This window comes from Xiphophorus hellerii, chromosome 10 (assembly GCF_003331165.1).
Source record: "Xiphophorus hellerii strain 12219 chromosome 10, Xiphophorus_hellerii-4.1, whole genome shotgun sequence".
In the NCBI taxonomy this organism is placed as follows: domain Eukaryota; kingdom Metazoa; phylum Chordata; class Actinopteri; order Cyprinodontiformes; family Poeciliidae; genus Xiphophorus; species Xiphophorus hellerii.
In genome coordinates, this window is record NC_045681.1 from 210,947 (window position 1) to 231,630 (window position 20,684).

General features: G+C 44.0%; 2 protein-coding genes across 4 annotated transcripts; both read right to left on the reverse strand.

Moving 5' to 3' along the window:
- Nucleotides 1-1,987: 1,987 nt before the first annotated feature.
- tom1l2b (target of myb1 like 2 membrane trafficking protein b) lies at nucleotides 1,988-16,399 on the reverse strand. Of its 3 annotated transcripts, none has more exons than XM_032573357.1 (15): nucleotides 16,268-16,399; nucleotides 15,826-15,910; nucleotides 13,986-14,064; nucleotides 13,732-13,881; nucleotides 11,801-11,935; nucleotides 11,549-11,704; nucleotides 10,779-10,895; nucleotides 10,568-10,701; nucleotides 8,903-8,954; nucleotides 6,937-7,105; nucleotides 6,315-6,441; nucleotides 5,935-6,010; nucleotides 4,668-4,727; nucleotides 3,533-3,569; nucleotides 1,988-3,394 (listed from the first exon to the last, which is right to left on the reverse strand). In XM_032573357.1, the coding sequence occupies exons 1-15, from the start codon at nucleotides 16,317-16,319 to the stop codon at nucleotides 3,261-3,263; spliced, it is 1,563 nt and encodes a 520-aa protein (XP_032429248.1). In that variant the 5' UTR covers nucleotides 16,320-16,399; the 3' UTR covers nucleotides 1,988-3,260. The 3 variants fall into 3 exon arrangements, with proteins under 3 accessions (XP_032429248.1, XP_032429250.1, XP_032429249.1); XM_032573359.1 differs by lacking the exon at nucleotides 16,268-16,399 and adding an exon at nucleotides 16,217-16,237; XM_032573358.1 differs by lacking the exon at nucleotides 4,668-4,727.
- A 1,073-nt stretch (nucleotides 16,400-17,472) lies between these two features.
- atpaf2 (ATP synthase mitochondrial F1 complex assembly factor 2) lies at nucleotides 17,473-20,650 on the reverse strand. The gene is made up of 8 exons (XM_032573362.1): nucleotides 20,264-20,650; nucleotides 20,135-20,179; nucleotides 19,788-19,936; nucleotides 19,459-19,556; nucleotides 18,944-19,024; nucleotides 18,762-18,874; nucleotides 18,543-18,658; nucleotides 17,473-17,836 (listed from the first exon to the last, which is right to left on the reverse strand). The coding sequence occupies exons 1-8, from the start codon at nucleotides 20,379-20,381 to the stop codon at nucleotides 17,699-17,701; spliced, it is 858 nt and encodes a 285-aa protein (XP_032429253.1). The 5' UTR covers nucleotides 20,382-20,650; the 3' UTR covers nucleotides 17,473-17,698.
- Between the last annotated feature and the right edge of the window lie 34 nt (nucleotides 20,651-20,684).

Here is a 20,684-nt window from a genome sequence, read left to right on the forward strand (position 1 = left end):
TTAATATTCTAAAAATGAAAACAGAAATGATAGAAATATGAGGAAAATGGATCCGAGTTGCAAAAACATGAACCCAGAGGTTCAGATCTCCCATGATGCTTTGCCGGTTCGGCCCGCTTGTAGCTCGTGTTCCGTTGACCTTTATGGCGCCTGAGTGACACCTGAACGGCGGGCGTGACGTCAGCAGGAGGGGCCCGTGGAAACGGGAGCCGAGGAGATCAATCATGGCGTTTCCAGCTTAACCTTTAGATCGAGTCTCTCCGCCGTGACTGGCAGCTAATAACGGGAACAGCGCGGGGTGAGGCCGGCTGACCCGATTTAAATACCACGGCCCAGACGGCGGCTCCTCCCCCGGCCGCAGGTACCGCTAAACACACCTTCCGCCTGCTGACGGTTCTGCCCGCCAGCTACCCGCCCGGCACCGAGCCTTCATGGATCAGCGGCTTTCCATTAACACAGTTGTTGCTGCCGTGGATATATTTGGATAAATTAACTTAGCATAAAGTGCTGGGAGGCTGCAGGAGTGTTTGCAGGATGAAAAGTCAGCGCACACAGTGAAGCGTCGAGAAAGCGGCGCCGCTTCCGCCGCTGACGGAAACTCATAATTACTTCCAGAGTTTCTGACGTCTGAATACGAGCAGCTTCAGCGGGAGAGCTCATTATGAGCCGCTGACGGCTACAGCGGCGCTGCTAAAGGGACTGGAAATTGGGAAACTACTGATGTGCGACATTAATAACAATAAATAATAAACACAAAGAGGTCATTTAATCTGCGATGTTTGGTTTAGGTTTGCTTTTCACCGAGGCTGTGGAGAGAATTACAGGAATCAGCTGAAATATTTGTTCATAAACTTCCTGAGAGTTCACATCATAAAAATATGTTTTTATGTTGAAATGTCAGCTTTGGTCTCTTCTGCAAAACTTTCAATTCAATTTTTTTAAATAATATATAAAATAATAATAAATAACACGAGCTCACCTGCTACAAAACTTTCCATTTAAAACTATCGTGCTTTTTACTAATGCAAATAAAAGTAAAAATGGATAAATAAAAAATGTACTTAAAAAATATGTCGTACAATATTTACACAGAAAATATATTTAAGCAAATTTAAAATGCAGTGAATATTCAGTAAAAAATAATAATATGAACAAAAATGGGGAATATATTTATAAACACACGCAATGAATAAATATATAAAATGAGCAAAAATAAATAGCTTATCTGGAGATCAGCAGGAAGAGTTTCCTCAAGAAACGGGACGTTTAGTAGAGAAAATGTTTGACATTTAAATGAAGAATAAAATGAACCAATTGAATAAAATTTAAATAAAATGGCTTCATGGAGTTTTTAAGTGCAGATTTCAAACCAAAAGCAAAAAACTGTCACAGAATCTGACTTTCTAACTAAAACGACTTCATGCACAGAGGAGGACCTGTGATGCTGCGGGCTCAGACCGTGACATCATCATTAATATTCCAGTCAAATCCCAACAGGAAGTACTCACACCCCGACCTCTGACCTCTGACCTGAGTTCATCCTGAAGTCCTCAGAAACCAGAAACATTCAGGATGAAATTACAGGAACTTTTACTTTTGAAACACATTCTGGATCAAAATCATTTCAGTGTTTTTATAGAAATATTACAAACTTTACACTTAATTATTAATGAAGAGGATCATGGTGGAAGAATAAGAACTTATCTGGAAGAACTAAATGTCCTTATATGGACACGAGGGGGCGGGGCTTCCGGGTCTGAACGGGTTCAAATCTTAGGATTGATTTTCTGTAATAATCTCATTAAGAGGGAATCTGATGGTTCACAGCTGCTGAAAACCAATAATCAAAATGATCAATAATAAACTGACTTTACAGTTCAATGAATCCGAGTTCGACTTTCTGAACTAAATTAATTTCTTGCTGAGCTTTAGGATGACGAGGTCAGTGTGGAGGTCAGGAAACTGGGAAGAAAAACCTGGAGATGGATGTGGATCACACCGATTATTTTATTTAGAGTTCATGCATAATTGAAGAAACACAAAGAACAGAAAGATGGAGCAGCCCAGATCCAACATGGCGGCTCCGAGTTCAGATCCAACATGGCGGCTCCGAGTTCAGATCCAACATGGCGGCTCCGAGTTCAGATCCAACATGGCGGCTCCGAGTTCAGATCCAACATGGCGGCTTCGCTCTGGAACCAGAATCACCAGCGACAACAAAACCCGGAAACCAAAGGAAATCTCTAAAAAGTGCAATCTTCATGTTGGTTATTGTTCTGGTGACTTCAGACTAAAACCTTCATCTTCATCTTCATCGTTTGATTTCAACCAACAACATAAATCCTGATCAGCAGCAGCGGGTGGGGGAGGGGGGAGGAATCTCTTCAGCAGAAACAGAAGCAACAACATTAAAGTCCAGACATGATGCCAGTTGATCCTCAGCTCAATAAAATACTTAAATACTGATCAGAGAATAAATTACTTCTGCAGCTCAACGGAAACGCTCGTTGCCGCGGCGACCAAGCGCTGGTCTGGACCTAAACGCTGCGACTCATTTCTGAAAACAAATGTGGTGTTGAAAGGTCAGGCCTCTGAGGATGTCAGCAAATCTTTAGATTAATAACGACACCGATGATGTGCAAACTCCATCTGTAGTGTGAAGCTGAATCAGAAACAGGAAGTCAAATCGAAACGTTTGGTCCTCTAAACGAGTTCAGGACAAAACAAACAGTGAAGGCAGAGCCGGCCCAAGGCATGAGCAAACGTTGCGGCAGCAGCTTCTTTTAACAGTCAGGATATAATGTAAGGGGGCCCCACGGTGGGGGACAGGGGCCCCGGGCCCCTGGGGGCTTTGGGCCGGCCCTGCCAGCAGCTTCAGTTGGATCAACAGGAAGTTCCCGCCTTTCTTCTTCCTGTCGCATCATGGAGGTTTTTCCCTTTTTGTTCTGAACAGAAACTAATGAAACCAGCGACTCTGAAGCAAATATACACCAAACATTTACAAACCAACTGGGAGATGATTTGACTAGGACAAACATCAGAGAGGACGGTCAGTCCTACAGAACCAAACGGGTCGGTTCTGCTTAGGAGCAGCTAAAACAAACCCAACGCTGATATGATGGCCGTCCTGCCTCAGAGTTACTGAAAATGTCTGGAAACAGGAAGTGGGACACAGGAAGCAGGAAGTGGGTGACCTGGACGTCTCTGGACTGCAGCCGTTCTGGTCTGGAGACGTAGGAGGATCAACGGGGGCTGATGGTCTACATGGCCAGCAGAGCGTCTTCCTGTCTCCCCGTCTTCTTCCTGCTGGGCGTTCCTTGCGCCGCGCCACTGGGGGGCGACGGCGGGCCGGTCTCGGCAGCTTTGGCCCGCTCCTCCAGGAACTTATCGAACTCTGGAAGAAGGAGAGCTGGGATGAAGCTAAACGACGCCAACTGAAGCTAAACGACGCTAACTGGAGCTAAATGATGCTAACTGAAGCTAACTGACTCTGCAACAGGAAACAGGAAGTGAAACCAGCTCTACGTCTTACCTTCGCTGGTCACGCCTTCCTCTCCTTCGTCTCCTTTCTGTTGGACAGAAAAACCAGAGAAACGTCACGACTGCAGGGCAATGTCTGAAAAGTGTGGAGTGCATTTGGATTCAAGCCAAGTAACTGATACCACAGCTGGTTGCAATAAATCTATAAATTACATTTTAACATATTAAAATGAACTCAATAATTTCCACTCTGATGATTAATATGTTTCCAAGAACAGTTTTGTTGTTTGACTTTATTTATTCTGGTTTGTTTGGTTTTATTTTATTTATTGGTTTTGGTCACTTTATTTATAATTTATTTTAAGATTATATTAGTTCAAAATGATCTCAAAACAACAATATTATTGTTCATCACAATAATTACTGGGACATTTTATTATCAGTCTTCAGAAGTCACACAATTACTAATTATAGAATCTGAGGCTCCATGCACAGTGGTGGCAGCATCATGCTGTGGGAAGGCGGATGGAGCTGAGACTGGAGGTTCAGCTTCCAGCAGGACGACCAGCCAGAGATATTATCTGATGCTTTAGGTCAGAGCAGATTCATGGCCTAGTCAAAGTCCAGACCTGCATCCAACTTTTTTGTGTTTTTTTCCTCCAAAGACAGATTAAATATTCTCTAGATATGTGAAGATGGAAGAGAAATGCCACAGAAAATTCTTCTACAAAGCTGTAACTCACAGCTGCTGAACATAAATGCACACCACACTTTTCAGATTTCCTTAGAAAACTCCATTTATTTCCAGCTGATAATCGACTTTGACACATAAAACCAGTTAAATACTTAAAGTTTATGGTTGTAAATCAGATCAATGTTTGCAGAAGAAAATGTTAAGAATTTCAGGTCAGATGAATTTAATTCATTTGATGTGAAACAAACATGTAAACCTGACAGAGCTGATATCTAATCCATCAAGTTGATCAGTTTATATTCTTGGATCATTTCCTTCACCAACACTTAGCGGTGCGTTTAGCGGTAAACTCAGCTTAGCGAGAAAAGAAACCAGGAAATTATTAATCCCACTTCAAGGAAATGAGACGTTTTATTTTCCAGCTGCACAGAGAAGCTCAACAGAAGGAAAAGCAAAGAAAAGGATGAGAACTAAAAGTTGTGATCCGTCTCACCACATCGGTGCTCAGCCACTCCTCTATGTCATCCATGACAGAGGACTGACGCTCCCGGCCCTGCAGGGGGCGCCGCAGGAGGCCGCCAAATGAAAAACACACAAATAAACATCCAAAGAAACAGAAACCAAACGAAACGCATTAAAACATGTTGAGGAAGATGACAAACAGAAAAAGACGGAAAATAATCTGGAGATGGAGATTACAACATCTGGAACGGAGCCGCTAATCCACCTGCTGCTCTCCTCACCTCAAATAATAGCTTGGTAATTATTATGTATTAGATTTACGTTTTATTTCATGGTGAGTATCTGCATGTGTGACTCCAGTAAACAGACCCAAACGGGTCAGAACCAGTAAAACATCTGGACTAACTAATTAATCTGACAGCAAAAAGAAACATTCTGCAGGTTTTTTCATTTAAGCTTATTTTATACAAAATGAGAAAAAATGAATTTTTTAAAAATAGACATTTTTAAGAGCTTTCCTCTAGAGAACATCTGATCATCTGCAGCAAAAACCCTTCAAACGTCGACATGAGAAAATCTGAACATCCATTCTGGGAATTATTATTGATTAACCGGTTAATAACTGAACAGGAAAAGTTGATCAATGTGAACCAGGAGAGGCCAACAGATTTACACACTAAATATTTGTTTTAACTTCAATTCAAAATGTTTCGATTTATTTCTGCTCTGCTGTCTTTCACAAAAAGAGTCTGTGGACTTTAATTCATTCATCAATTACTAAATTAGATGATTATTTCAACAATCAATTAACCAGTTCAGAAGAAAACAAATTAATTACAGTTGAGATTTAAGTTTTTATGAGGATTATTTACAATTATTTCAATAATCCTGAGGATATGAGACATTTTCTATCCCATTAATTGTCAGAATAAGTGATAGATTAATTGGTAACTAAAATAATCATTAGCGGCAGCCAAAATCAAAACTGTTAAAATTCCGAATGACCAGGATGAAATGGGTCCAGAGGTGGAGGACATGGACCCAAACTGGTATGCTTACTGGTCCCAGTAGGAAGTGAAGGCTGGGTATGAAATAATCAAAACGAAGCAAACTAAAAGAATCTTTTCCTGGTGGAGTCAGACGTAACGGAGAGTTTTATCAGTGGGAGAAGAATTTAGTCATGAATGCTGGGATAACATTTATGACAAATGTTTTGTTGTCCCCAATAAAGAATCCTATCCTTCCAATTGGAGGATAATCTGACATTTAAAGGCTCAGGAAGTGACATCACAACTCACCGCGCCTGCAGCAGCCGGCTGCTGGACGTCCAGCGTGGGCGGAGGGTCGTCCGCTGCAGCGTCTGCTGCTGACAACCTGAGAGCAAAACAATGCAGTTAGACTTCAGCAGCTCCCAGCTCCTGCAGGGGAAACCCTGGAGCTCCTGCAGGGGAAACCCTGGAGCTCCTGCAGGGGAAACCCTGGAGCTCCTGCAGGGGAAACCCTGGAGCTCCTGCAGGGGAAACCCTGGAGCTCCTGCAGGGGAAACCCTGGAGCTCCTGCAGGGGAAACCCTGGAGCTCCTGCAGGGGAAACCCTGGAGCTCCGGCAGGGGAAACCCTGGAGCTCCTGCAGGGGAAACCCTGGAGCTCCAATGGAAGGAACCGTGACCGGGTTCTTACGTTCTGTGTGGTTCTGCCAGCGCGCCGCTCCGGGTCTGAGCGAACACGTCAAAGTCATCCTGCGCTGCTGCCGGCTTGCAGCTGCTCAGCGCGCTCAGAGTGCTACTGACGCTGTCGGCGCCCACGTCTGCAGGAGATGCAGAAAAAAAGCCAGTCAGGCATAACGCAGGCAGGATCAGCTACACAACATTAAAGCAAAAATCATCTTTAAAACTTAGCTCGTTTTAGTTATTTACAATTTATTACCAATTAATAAATGTCTGACTGACCATATTTTGAATCGTTTCAGTGTGCATGAATGAATGATAGTCCGGCATGAATTACATCTGTAGCACTGCTGCCTCCTAGTGGTCAAACCTGGGAGCTACAGCAGCAGCTGGCTCATGCTTCAAGCTTGTTGTTAGAGATGAGGTTCTTTCAGAGTCTAGTGTTTGGATATGATTATACAAAAAACTAAGCAAACTAAAATCAATTTGTGAATCTATTCAGGATTCCAGCACCAGGATTGTGATTCTCTACAGAACTGATTTTGTCTGGACCGCCAGTTACTGTGAACATGTAAAGATATGAGCAGATTACTGCATGCGTAATGTGTAACTGCAGAAACGAGGTGGAAATGGACCTAAACCGGCCAGGCGGGAGGCCAGGGAGGCCGGGGACGAGGGCCTCCCTGCAGCGCTGCTCAGGGCGGGGGGCAGGCTGGACGGAGCGGCGCTGGACATGTTGCTGACCACCGCAGGCGAGCCGGGTCCAAGGTCAATCAGATTGTCCTCTGTGGCCTCACTGAGAACCTGATCAATAAACAATAATCAATACTTAAAGCTCAGGAGAAACTGGAACACTTTGCAATACTTTAATCATCAGAACATAAAGTCCGGTGAGATGCACAGCAGTGAACAGCTCAGTGGTTAGCGCAGGGAAACATGAGGACAACAGGAAGTAGCTGCTTCTTAAGGGGACAGACAGGAAAACACACTGAGGGTCAGAAAAGGAGAATCAGCAGAGAAGACAACATGGCCGTGCTACAGGCTTTTATTTTGGTGCCTAGATCTACTTCCTGTTTAAGGCGATGAGAGAAGGTGAAGGGAAGACATGCTGATGGCAGCAGCTCACAACCTGACGACAACAGGAAGCAGCTTGGAGGAAAAGCTTTAGAGGGTTAAACCTCAGGAGGAAGTAGGTCCAAACGCTGAACTTCTTCTCAACTCCAAACTAATCCTCCTTTCTCCCTCATTTACAAACTAATGGAGCGATCGCTCCTGATTGGCCGACGGGCCCCTGTAATGTAATGCCTCTCTGCTTCTGCCACGTCCAACGGCGGCAAACGGTGAGCCGTCACCATGCCTGTAGCATCAAGCTAACACGCTGTTTCATCTTCCAGAGCTTTACCTCCAGCAGCCGCAGTGTGTCGGGTTTTATCAGTGGCCGGTTGCTTTGCACAGGTTAAATCTGAAAGGTTTGAGAGCTGCTGCCATACGGGGTAAAAGTACTGGAAGCTAAAGAAGCCGCCATCTTTTATTGCCTCTGATGCGGCGGCTGATTTAGAGAGGAGGACAGTTTCCATACTTGCCTGTCTCAGCTAGCCACAGAAACACATGGACAGAGAGGAAGAGACAGTGGACAATGTTAGCATGCTAGCACAGAGACGATGAGGTGACGGTCAGTCTGGATGAAGATCCCCGCCTGAAGCTGCATCTCTCATAGCGCCACGCCAAAACTAAACTGTGCATTAGAGTTAATTTGAAGAAAATTTAGAAAGTAGAAAGAAAAGCTTCATGTGGATTTGTGTTCATCCCCCTTTTCTGTGGAGCCCCTAAAGAAAATCCACAGCCTGAACAAGTTGCCTAATTAGTAGACAGCAACCTGTGAGAGTAAACACAGAACCGGATAACAGGCTGTGAATACCTTCAAAGGCTGCGCCGGTCAGAAGCAGCCATTTTTTTATTTTTTTTTACCCCTCCGGGGGTCTTTTGTGGGCTCTAGTGTCCCTTATACGATAGTAGGCAGACAGGAAATGGGGGAGGAGAGGGGGGAAGACATGCGGCAAATGTCGTCGGGTCCGGGAGTCGAACCCGCGACGGCCGCGTCGAGGACTGAAGGCCTCCAAATATGGGTCGCGCTAACCGCTACACCACCACGGCACGCCCAGCCATTTTTAACTGAAGGCATTCAGAGGCTGAAACAAAGCAGGTTTCATGTAAGCTGCTTAGAAACCTGGATGGAGCTTTGACTAGACCGTTTTAGGTCTGCAATGGAGAACAGCAGCTCAGCTCCTGATCATTACAATTTCTCCATAACCAGGATGCATTTACTTTGGATCCAGCCCGTGTGGCGCCCCCTGCTGGGCACAACCTGGTCTCAGTATAAATCTACACCTATTGAAGGTTTTAGAGGAGAAAGTGACGGTTGGTTCCAGCTGCCTGGATCTCAGGCTGGGCCTGTTCATCTGATGGACCATCATTCACACCATGATGAAATGTGAAAACATAAGAAGAAATAACCGAGAGCAGCTAATCAGCCACAGGTGAGTTTAAAGAAAAGGTTCAAAAAGCCAGGCGGAGATGTTCAGAAAGTCTGCGGCGACTCACCCCGTTGTTGACACTCTGAGCCGAGGATCTGCCGGACCGAAACCGCTCGTACCTGCAGCACAAGAAACAGACACCGCATCAAACTGGAAACCAACAAATTTCAAACTGACAAGGCCAAAAGTTCTGGGACTGACCCAAAACTGGGTTCAGAGCAAAACCAGGCGGGAACCGGCCTGAAACCAGGTGGAAAACAACCAGAAACCAGCCTGAAACCAGGTAAAAAACAACCGGAAACCAGCCTGAAACCAGGTAGAAAACAACCAGAAACCAGCCTGAAACCAGGTGGAAAACAACCGGAAACCAGGCGGAAACCAGCCGGAAACCAGGTAGAAAACAACCAGAAACCAGCTTGAAACCAGGTAAAAAACAACCAGAAACCAGCCTGAAACCAGGTAGAAAACAACCAGAAACCAGCCTGAAACCAGGTAAAAAACAACCAGAAACCAGCCTGAAACCAGGTAAAAAAACAACCAGAAACCAGCCTGAAACCAGGTGGAAAACAACCGGAAACCAGCCTGAAACCAGGTAGAAAACAACCGGAAAACAGGCAGAAAATAACCAGAAACCAGATAGAAACCAGGCAGAAAACAACTGGGAAACAACCGGAAACCAGGCAGAAACCAGGTGGAAAACAACCGGAAACCAGCCTGAAACCAGGTAAAAAACAACCGGAAACCAGCCTGAAACCAGGTAGAAAACAACCAGAAACCAGCCTGAAACCAGGTGGAAAACAACCGGAAACCAGGCGGAAACCAGCCGGAAACCAGGTAGAAAACAACCAGAAACCAGCTTGAAACCAGGTAAAAAACAACCAGAAACCAGCCTGAAACCAGGTAGAAAACAACCAGAAACCAGCTTGAAACCAGGTAAAAAACAACCAGAAACCAGCCTGAAACCAGGTAGAAAACAACCAGAAACCAGCCTGAAACCAGGTAAAAAACAACCAGAAACCAGCCTGAAACCAGGTGGAAAACAACCGGAAACCAGCCTGAAACCAGGTAGAAAACAACCGGAAAACAGGCAGAAAATAACCAGAAACCAGATAGAAACCAGGCAGAAAACAACTGGGAAACAACCGGAAACCAGGCAGAAACCAGGTGGAAAACAACCGGAAACCAGCCTGAAACCAGGTAGAAAACTACCGGAAACCAGCCTGAAACCAGGTGGAAAACAACCGGAAACCAGCCTGAAACCAGGTAGAAAACAACCAGAAACCAGCCTGAAACCAGGTAGAAAACAACCAGAAACCAGCCTGAAACCAGGTGGAAAACAACCGGAAACCAGCCTGAAACCAGGTAGAAAACAACCGGAAACCAGGTAGAAAATAACCAGAAACCAGCCTGAAACCAGGTGGAAACTGGCATGAAACTAGCCGGAAACCAGGCAGGAACCAGGCGGAAACCAGGCAGAAACCAGCCGGAAATCAGGTGGAAACCAGCCTGAAAACAACCGGAAACCAGACGGAAACTGGCATGAAACCAGGCGGAAAACAACCAGAAACCAGCCTGAAACCAGGTGGAAACCAGCCTGAAAACAACCGGAAAACAGGCAGAAAATAACCGGAAACCAGATAGAAACCAGGCAGAAAACAACTGGGAAACAACCGGAAACCAGCCTGAAACCAGGTGGAAAACAACCGGAAACCAGGCACTTCAGGGCTCTGACCTGTCATAGCGGAGGAAAATGTTGTTGAGGTCGTCGTTGGCGTGCAGCAGCTCCTCGGTCACCGCCTCGTTGGAGACGCAGGAGATGAGCTCCACTATCCTCTGCTGCATGGCTCGGCACGTCCTGTTCAGCTCCTGACAACGCAGACAGACGATTCGTGGTTTATGACGGTGTTCAGAGTTAACCCGAGGCCCGAGGCCCGAGGCCTGACCTGCAGCAGCTCGTAGTCTGACGCGTCCTCCTGCCCTGGCACCATCTCCGTCAGCATCTCTGACATCACCTTGGTGTTTCCACGGACGACGTCCAGCTCGCTGCGGAGCCGGCTAATCTGAGCAACACAAACACCAACAACCATTAGGCTGCAAGCTAATGGTTGCAGCCTAACACCAAATAAAGCTGCAGTTTGTAACTTTAATAAAAATGTTTTTACATATTTATTAAACTGACTCCATGTTGTTACAGTCTGAACAGATCAATCCTCTCCTGCTCCTCCCTGAGCTGCTGCTGCCGTCTGAAACCATTCAGGATCAAAAACAACCAATCAGAGCCAGGGGGAGGGGCTTAGAGTTGTCAATTATCCTCATGTACTCGCTGCTAAATGTGGTAATGGCAGAGAAACAACTTACCATTACAGGAAAACTGTTCATCCGCCGTCACCGGTGGCTATGCTAACTAGCATTAGCTTTTATGACAGGCTATGCTATCTGTAGCGTAGCAGTGGGCAATTGTGAAGACGAGCAGCACAACATGGAGGGCGATTGACAGCGCTAAGTCCCGCCTCCCGGCTCTGATTGGTTGTTAGAATTGGGAGAAATCAGAGGAGCTTCATTTTTCACAGCTCATCTTTTTAAACCATCATGACATTTTCAACAAATATTAAAAAATATTATTAATATTATTAAAGTTACATACTGCAGCTTTAAATCACTAAACCTGCATTTAGATAAATCATCAGGTCAGTGAAGCGGTTCGCTGCAGCACCTGCTCAGGGCTGGGGGTGACGGCGCCCCCCGGCTGCAGGCTGGGGGCCTGCGGCGCGCTGTAGGCTGGTGGGACGGGCTGCGGCGCGGCTTTAGTCTTGCTGCTGCTGCTGCTGTACTTGTGGAGTGCAGAGTCGCCCTCTGGAGCTGACGCCGCCTGCAAACGACACACAAGGAGGCCATGGATAAAGCTGCAGAGGTCAGAGGTCAGGGAGAGTGGGGGCATTTAGTGAGAAGCGGCGGAGGCTCCGACCCGCTGAGGGGTGTGGATGGGCGACAGAGTCTCCAGCTCTGAGGTGGGGAACTCGATGCCTTTCCTCTTCAGCTCCTCGTACACCTGGACCACACCTGTGAGGTCCGGACTGCTCCTGAACGCATCGGCCCAAGCCTGCAGGAAGAGAACCAGCAGTTAACCCACTTCCTGTCTGAGCCGAAAACCTTCAGCAGCCATCTTCAGAGCCGAGGTTTCACACAGCAGCACTTAGAGTCTGTTCCTGAAAATTAGAGCTGAAATGACTCATCAGATCAATCGATTATTGAATTGATCTGCAACTAATTTAGTGATTCATCGTTAACTGGAGCGCAGGTGCTAAAAAAGAGCAACCAGAGCAGTAATTAAACCAAAACTGTAGGCCTGTCGTGATAAACGATAAATCAATTAATCGTACGATAAATTAAAATTATCGACGTCATTTTAATTATCGGCATTATCGTCTCCGGCTTTTTTCTCTTTCTGTTAATGACACTAAATGAAAAAAGGCTCAACTCCGGTTCTCTCCACTGACCCTCCCTTCCTCATTTCCTCAGTGTAAAGCTCATCGCACACTACACGATCTTAGAGCTGTCGGCCGATTGTCGGCCCATTTTCAAAACCTGACAGACCCACATTAGCCGACAGAAATCCTAGGTATAACGGTTCGATCGGGTTCGGTCCTGCCCTGTGGTGTCCAACAATGGGCACAAAATAATGGCTACAAGTCCAGTGAACTAATTTTAAAACCAGGCATTAATCAATGTTTTACTACAATCTACCTGCAATGCATGTGGCTAGTGTCAGCGTAAAGTCCTGACTGAATGAAAATCATTAGAACCTATTTACGTCACGTTAACGAAGAACAGCTGAAAAGTTACCGGGTTTATCAACTGCGGTAGCAATTTCGCTCCAACTCCTCCTCTTGTCATTTCTATATTCTTTGCATGTTGAATAAACATTAATGTTGTTTCCACATATCATCTCCAATGTCCGCTGGACTTCCGGTTGCTCCGTGTCAGCTGTTTGGGATTCCCCTCCGTAATTTCCCCTCAGAAAACATGGAGGAGAATCCTCGCTTTCTGATTGGCTGCCTGTCACATTCAACAGGCTGCGTTAAGATCCCAGTCGGGGAAAAACCCTGATTTAGATCGAAGCGGCAACGACGATCTAGTTGCCTAGAAAGACCAACGTTTAAAAATTGTCGCAAGGGGAAAAATAGGAGCAAAAAATCATGTAGTGTGAACTATTGCATCAGGTAGTCGATGTGCCCATCTTCTCTATTTAAATCTAATTATCACTGAAGGGCAACATAATATACAGACTTCATAATCTGCACTCTTTTGGTTGAATGCAGTATTTATTTCCACTGTGGCTTTATGTTGTTTAGGTTTATTTCAAGTAAATTTTTTGTTAATGGAGACTGAGAATTAATTTTATTTTTGTTTTTGGTTGTTTGGTTTATTTTGTTTATCAGTTCCAGTGTTAAATGTTCTTTTGAAAATAAAGTGTATCTATCTTTGGCAGGAAATCACATGCATTATTACATCATTTCCATTAAATCAGTGTAAAAAGGTCTTCAAACAATATTATCGTTTATCGCAATAATTTTTTAGATAATTAATCGTTCAGCAAAATTTGCTATCGTGACAGGCCTACAAAACTGCATGAAACTTTTTGCATGCAAGATAAAAACCTTCTTTATCTGTAAATATGTGAGTTAGTTTGTACTTTTGGTTTAATTATCGCTCTGAGTTTTTCTTCCAGATCAATCAATTATTCCAGTAATCAATTCATTTGTCCAGTTGTTCCAGCTCTACTTCAGTAGCTCCGTCCTGACGGCCGCTCAGGTGGAAACAGGAGCTGCAGAGTCACCTGATCTGGTTCAGGTAACCCAGAACCACAGTGACCGAGACTACCTGCAGCTGTCCTACCTGGATCAGAGCCAGGACTTTGTCTTGAACGATGGTAGGCGGATTGTTCTTAGGAGAGATGACTTTAACGAGGACGCCGTCCACAAAGTCCTTACTGGTCACCAAGGCGTGGAAACGATGGCCGCAGTTCTTCACACACGTCTCCAGAACCTGGTGGAGATGCAGCAGCTGTCAGCGCGTTTCATCACGGAAGAGAGGCAACCTTCACTCCTCAGACATGCTGACAGATTTATCCTGCAGCTGCTGCATCTCACCGTTAGAGTCAGCATCACTTCCCTGTAGTTTCTGTTGCCACTCAGCCGCTTCTTCACCGCTCTCATCGCATCCTTCGGCCTGAAGGGAAGAGACACAGAGCCGGACATCAGCCTGGCGTTCTGAAGCCTCCGCATGGGTTCAGACAGGACAAATACCAGCAACACACCATGAGAAGAAAGATAACCAGCAACATCTTCAGGGAGACGCCATTCAAACTTTTTCACACCCTACCAATCAATCAATCAATCGATCAATCAGTCAAATTTTATCTGTATAACACATTTCAGCAGCAAGGCATTTCAAAGAGCTTTACATCATAAACATAAAAACACAAAGTCATGCAGCACAGGTGCATAGAAGCTGAATGCTGCTTCTCCTCATTTGGTTCTGGTTCTGATGCAGAGTAGAACCAGAACCAGAATCTGAGGGGTCTGGAAGGTTGGTCCAGCAGCAGCAGATCTTTAATGTGTTCAGTGATTTAACTAACAGGATTTAAAGTTTATCCTCTGAGCTACAGGGAGCCAGTGGAGGTTCTGGAGAACTGGGTTTATGTCTCTATCCTCCTGGTTCTGGTCAGAACTCCAGCAGCAGCGTTCTGGATCAGCTGCAGCTGGAGGATTGATTTGTTGGACAGACCTGTGAAGACGCTGCTGCAGGAATCAATGCGACTGGATGAGTTTCTCTAGATCATTTTTCTAGATCTATGAGCTTTTTTCATGTTAACCACAAAGATTGATGGAAATATTATAATTTCATATGAAAAACCAACACTTCATAACTGAAGTGGAAAGAAAATAGTTTTGATTTTTAAGCAAAATCTTAAGCGTGGCATGCATTTAAATTATCTCCCCAGATTTACACAGAGGAAGAACATTTAGCTAGCTGCTATTAAACACACCAAGCTTTATTTTGTGGAAAAGGTTGATTGAATTTTCTTCTGAAAACTTAATAAAACTTAATAAATGACATTGAGGCCTGCTGGGTGATAAGTTGAGCCAGTAGTTATTGTGATAAATGATAATATTGTCATGTTGAGACAATTTTCAAGTAATATAATGAAAATGTCATAATAATCCAAGCACAGAATCTCAAAGATTAATAAACTTTAATTTCTAATGAACATTTAGCAATGGAACTAGAAGACATTTTAAATATCCAAAACAAACAAACCAAAGAACAGAACAACAAATAAAATGAATTATGAAATCTGTTGGACTAACGGGGCCAGCTGAGACCGAAGGCTCGAATCATCCAGTGTTTTTAGAGACAGATGAGGGAAAACTATCATGCAAATGGAAATGATCAAGTTCACTTTGACTTATCATGCAATTAGTTGATTTATTGCAACAAGCTTCATAACAAAAACATGTGAAAATAAAACCTGTTGCTAATTGTGGATGGATCAGCAGGTGAGGGAAGGTGAAAACAAAGAAAAAGTGTTCACTATTCTCCAAGAGTCCACCTTCACTCAGGCATGCTGAGTAAAACCAGCTGAAGCTGCTCTGGAGGGAGGGTTAGGGTTAGGCAGCTGCAGCATTTCAGTCTCAGTTTATTTTAATGTGAAGGAGATCTGCCGGGCCGGGCCGGGCCGGGTCGTTTACGACCCGCTAATCAAACAGAAAGCTGGACTTCACACACCAGCTAAAGGAATAAAAGCAGAGGATTATGGAGCAGGAGATAAGCACTGAGGCCCCACACACCCAGAGCTGGACTCCTTTTCTCACCTTGGCCCAGGTATGGAGGACAGGTGAGGGAGGAACTCTGAGGGCCTTCAGTCAGCCTTTCCTCAGGTTAAAACAGCCGAGTACAGATTATTAGCCTACAGTGATGGCTACTCACCCGTCCTCTGTCTCATTGATGATGTCACAGATCTCCATGTTGAGGGTCCAGTCTTCACTCTGCAGGGACCCATCAGTGGCTCTCTCTGGAACAAACATTAAAACATTAACGTCTTTCCATAACCACAGCAGCCTGATGACGATGACTGGTGGCTAGCAGAGAGCTAACTTCACCCCAGCCCCTTAGCTAAAACAGACCTGACTGCTAATACAGTTAGCACCAACTAGCGTTAATTACAAGCACATAAAGGAGACGTCTAACTAGTTAACATCCAGGTTTCCACGGTGACCAGGGTAGGACCAGAGGCTCATTAGCTAGGCGGCTAACGGAGGCTCCACTCATTCAGAGACGTCAGCATGCTAAAGTAGCAACATTTTAAATGACTTCTCACATAAACCTCGAACATGTCCATCTTCTGCAACCTCGGGATTTTCTGACTCACCGATACAATGACCCACCGGGGTACTGAAAGGATTTCCCAGAAGGAACTCCATCTTGCTCGACAATAAACAAGTCAGTCCATGGGACGACGGTGATGATGCAATAGGAGACGTCTACTAAGCCACGCCCACAGACTTACACAATTGGTCAACAGATTCTAGAGCTTTATTTTGATTGGACAGTCCCAGCACTTATTAAAGCCGCTGTAGATAACACTTACCAAAGGTTGGGTCAATAAACTCCTGATAAGTGAACTGCAATATTCATCTTATCAATGTAATTATGAAAATAAAGAATATGTTCTACTTTTGTTTATTTCCATACAACAGGTAACAGTAACAGGGATTTAAAGAGGTTGCACAATATAATACTTTAATAAGTAATTAGGCTACAAATATTCTAATTAAAATGAAGTTGTAGATAAATGCATTGAACATGCTATCATAATTATTTCAGTCAATAAATACTTAAGTGAATAATTATTCAATTCAAATGAAAAATACTTTGTTGACCCTAAAGTGAAACTAACTGTAGCTGTAACTCATATTATCCAAGGTTCATCAAAAAATTATTATAGATGGTGATGGATGTGGGCAGCAAGGATATCCTGTAGCAGTCTGCACTACAGCAAATGTGAAGAAGCCTCTGACTGAGATAGAAAGTCACAGAGAGTCTATATTATGACTTGGAAAGTTAAAATTATGACTTTAAAACTCTAAATTATGACTTCTTGTTGGGCTTTTATTTTTTCTTTCTTGGCAGAAATGGGCTTCCATATATTTGCGCTTGTTAGGATGAGACGTCAAGGTCACAAGTTTAGAGTTCAAGAAAGCAAAAAACTGAAGAGTTTGATCACAGAATCCAATATGGCTGCTGACTTAACTGACTGTCCTTTTTTATACGTTATATTAATATCAGTTTTGACTACATTTCATATCAGTGCATCTCTAATGTCTTTAGTATTGATCACATCCAAGAATCTAATTCCAACCTGTGAGATCAGCAAGGACCTTTATCAGTAAAATTTGGATTCTTCAACCTGCAGCATTTGGGGTCAAAGGTTAAACCCAACAAACATGTTTTCTATTGTAAACTGGGAAATCATTGGGATGTTCCAGCTGCTGGTTGCAGTGAGAACAGAAAGAAGCTGGAAAACATGCACAGTCACAGCAAGTTACTCACAGACAAACTCCTGGACAGGTGAGCTTGGTATTTACTGACATGACGCTTTATTTTGAAAGGGTTGAGGACCAACCTGGTCCAGAACGTCCCAACAGAAAGTGAAGAGTTACAACATTTTAAAAAAACTTACAAAAAGAAAAACTGATCTGAGATTTAGATGACCTGACAACAGTCTGCTGTGATTGGCCGCTCCAGAACCATGTGAGCCGACGGTCTGGATGTTTCCGGGCCGGTTTCCAGAACCAGCCGATCAGTCCTGCATCAGTTTGTGTTTAACGGTTGAGCTCTCGGATGAGAGGTGAACGAACAGCGCTCCCGCTGCCGTCCGCGCCTGCAGCTCATACATGTCGTAGTCATGAGCCCACTCCACGTTTCCCCAGCGCCGAATCTGACAAATAACCACGAAAGATCAAAGATAAAGCAGGTCAAGTTCAGCCAACAAATCTTTGAAAAACATTTTAAACCAGACGAAATCTTGCTCAGACCAATCTGAAAGACAGACAGGCCTAACTGTGACCAGCTGACATAACTAGGACACACTGACCCACTCGATTCCCTTCCGATACCGATACTGATATTTGAGGTTCAGTATCGGTCGATACCGATCCGATACAGAAAAACAGCTGAACTGACTTAAAACATTAATTTTTTTTTAAATAACAGAGATAAATGTACTGAATTACTAATTTATTTGATAAATAAATTTAATTGAATTTATTTTTTCACCAGAACAGCTCATTCAAATACAGCAGTAGCGCCACCAGCTGGTCAAACATGTAAAAACAACTTTAACCTGGAGTCAGGAGCAAAACAGCCAATGGAAAATAAGAAACTGACTAAAACAATAAGTTCACTACTTTGGTTAACTTAAATATGTAAAAATAAACTAACAATGTTCAGAAAGTTCAATTAGGAATTTTAAATTAAGAATTAGATAAAAATAAATCTGTCCTTAGGACCAGCCATATTGTCACTGATTCTCGATCTAGAAATTATTTTAATATTGGGACCGATACAGATATCAATATTGGATCGGTGCATCTCTGCAGATAACTCCCTAAAGCAGGTGCGGTTCTGTGATTGGTCGGTTCTACCTGGTATTCCTCCTCCAGTCTGGACAGCAGCACGGCCCGCTCTACGCTCAGGTGCCGGTCCAGCATTCCCAGTGACAGAACCAGAGACTTCAGCTGTGTGATGACGAACTCCAGCCCTGCACAGCAGCAGACACACGTCAGCAGGAACTGGCGCCTGGTCTGGCCCGGCTCAGCAGGAACCGGCGCCCGGCCCGAAGCAGTGGCCACAGCGAGCCTCACCTGTCAGGGACCAGAGAGAGAAGGAGCCCAGATGCTGTCTGAACGTCTCCCTGGTTCCCTCTGGGATCTGGGGACCCAGAATGCTGGATGATGATCCGATAGTGACGTTGTATCTGTCGGTGAAACGCAGGTCAGCGGGTCGTTGTTGTTGCATCTTGTCTCCAGCTGAATCTAACTGTTACCTGCTTTCGATCCAGTGCAGCACAGGATCCCACTCATTCCTCTGCAGCTCAACCAAACCTGGAGGTTCATCTACTCTGTAGCTAAAAACACAGAAAGCAGCTTTACTACAGAACAATCGAATACCTATTTTAATTTCACTCTTTAAAATTCAATCTAATCTCAAGTCCAGAAATACACACACAGATTGTTCTTCCACAAAACTTTCCATTAATGTTTTTGTTTGAGATGAGACGTCCAATAAATGCTGAATGATGCTTTCAGGTTCTGGTGCATCCCTGTTAGTTCCTTAGCGGTTTGATACAGCCAAACCAGGTTTTACGGATACTACAACAACATGATAAAACGTCAGAACCTGAAAACAGCAGAAAGTGAGTTTAGGTACAATGAGATTAAGAAAATAGGAAATGTGTCTGTAGGTTTAAAAGGCAGAAAGTCTAAATTTTGGCTACAGAGACAATTAATGTCTCATCTAAATGCAGCAGCAGCAGAAAAACATTTATTTAAAACATGATACCAGATGGTGTCGGTTTCCAGAAACTTCAGAGCGGCGCTGATCATCTGCTCTTTGCTGCGCTGAGTGGGATTATCCAGAGCCGTGTTGCACAGAGTGGTCTGCAGAAAACATTTCATCATCAGTTCAAATTCATCAGGACAAAGATCCGCTCTGAGGTTAGAGCTTCATCTGCTCAGGTGATGCTCATCATGTCTCAAACTCTGGTTTCAGCTTTTTGCTAAAAAGTGAAATTATTTCTCCTGTTTCCAACAGACTGACAGACACGCTGCCTTTTGTATGGTTATATGCGATCAATCAAATATTCTGGCACATATCCGGTAAAACCATACCAAATGCATGGTGTAGAACTTGATGGAGTCTTTCTGAGCGTCCCACTCAGTAGCCACGGCAATGGCCAGGGCTTCATTTGGCACGGTGAACAGCTTCCCACTGGGGGTCTTCAACTTTCTTCTGTCCAGGTTTACCTCATACAGACCACCTGGAGGTTCATTCACATCATTAACGCATATTGTCCACTAGAAAGCAGAATCATGTCCAGTCAGATCTGGGGCAGCCTCGCCTTTTCTTAGGAAGGTAATAAACTGATTCAGGGTTTGTATATTATATTATATTATATTATATTATATTATATTATATTATATTATATTATATTATATTATATTATATTAATGCTTACCTTCACTTTGGGATATACTGACATCTTGGTAAAATCTCTTCCTCTCTAGAAAAGAGCAAACACAAAATCCATTGAGAACAAAAGATAGCAGGGTTGGCACAATCATTTATCTGCCCAGTTTCATCCTACCTGCTGAGGCTGTGGAGTATTTCATCGCATTCCTGAAAGGTTCATGTCTGGGACACACTTTACAAAAGGTAATCACACCACCTAAGCGGCTCTGCAGTCTAATAACGTTTTTAAACATAGCGGAGCTTAATGAGGAGCACTGCTACAGTAGATAAAATCTCAGATAACTGACAGCTCTTCATTTAATTTCACGCAGCGTTGCTGGAGTCCGTCTCCTTTAGCGGTAAGTAGCTAACTGTCCAGCAGCTAAGCTAAATTCTGCTGTTTTTATTTATTTCTCGTGTTACGCAGCAGCTCCTCTGTTCAAAAACACGCTTCTGACCTTCTCCTTCAAACTTCTTCCCAAATGTCATTAACTGAAGGGAAATGTAGTCTTGTAGAACCTCTGTAGACGCGTGGAACACAACGAAATAAACTACAC

Coding starts and splice junctions, on each gene's coding strand:
- tom1l2b (XM_032573357.1), bottom strand. CDS start 16,319: ATGGAGTTCCTTCTGGGAAATCCTTTCAGTACCCCGGTGGGTCATTGT. Junction 13,882..13,985: donor AAGTGATGCTGACTCTAACG/GTGAGATGCAGC, acceptor CATCTCCACCAG/GTTCTGGAGACGTGTGTGAA. Junction 7,106..8,902: donor CTCAGAGTGTCAACAACGGG/GTGAGTCGCCGC, acceptor TTTATTGATCAG/GTTCTCAGTGAGGCCACAGA.
- atpaf2 (XM_032573362.1), bottom strand. CDS start 20,381: ATGTTTAAAAACGTTATTAGACTGCAGAGCCGCTTAGGTGGTGTGATT. Junction 19,557..19,787: donor AGTTCTACACCATGCATTTG/GTATGGTTTTAC, acceptor TGTTTTCTGCAG/ACCACTCTGTGCAACACGGC. Junction 19,025..19,458: donor CTGGAAACCGACACCATCTG/GTATCATGTTTT, acceptor CTGTGTTTTTAG/CTACAGAGTAGATGAACCTC.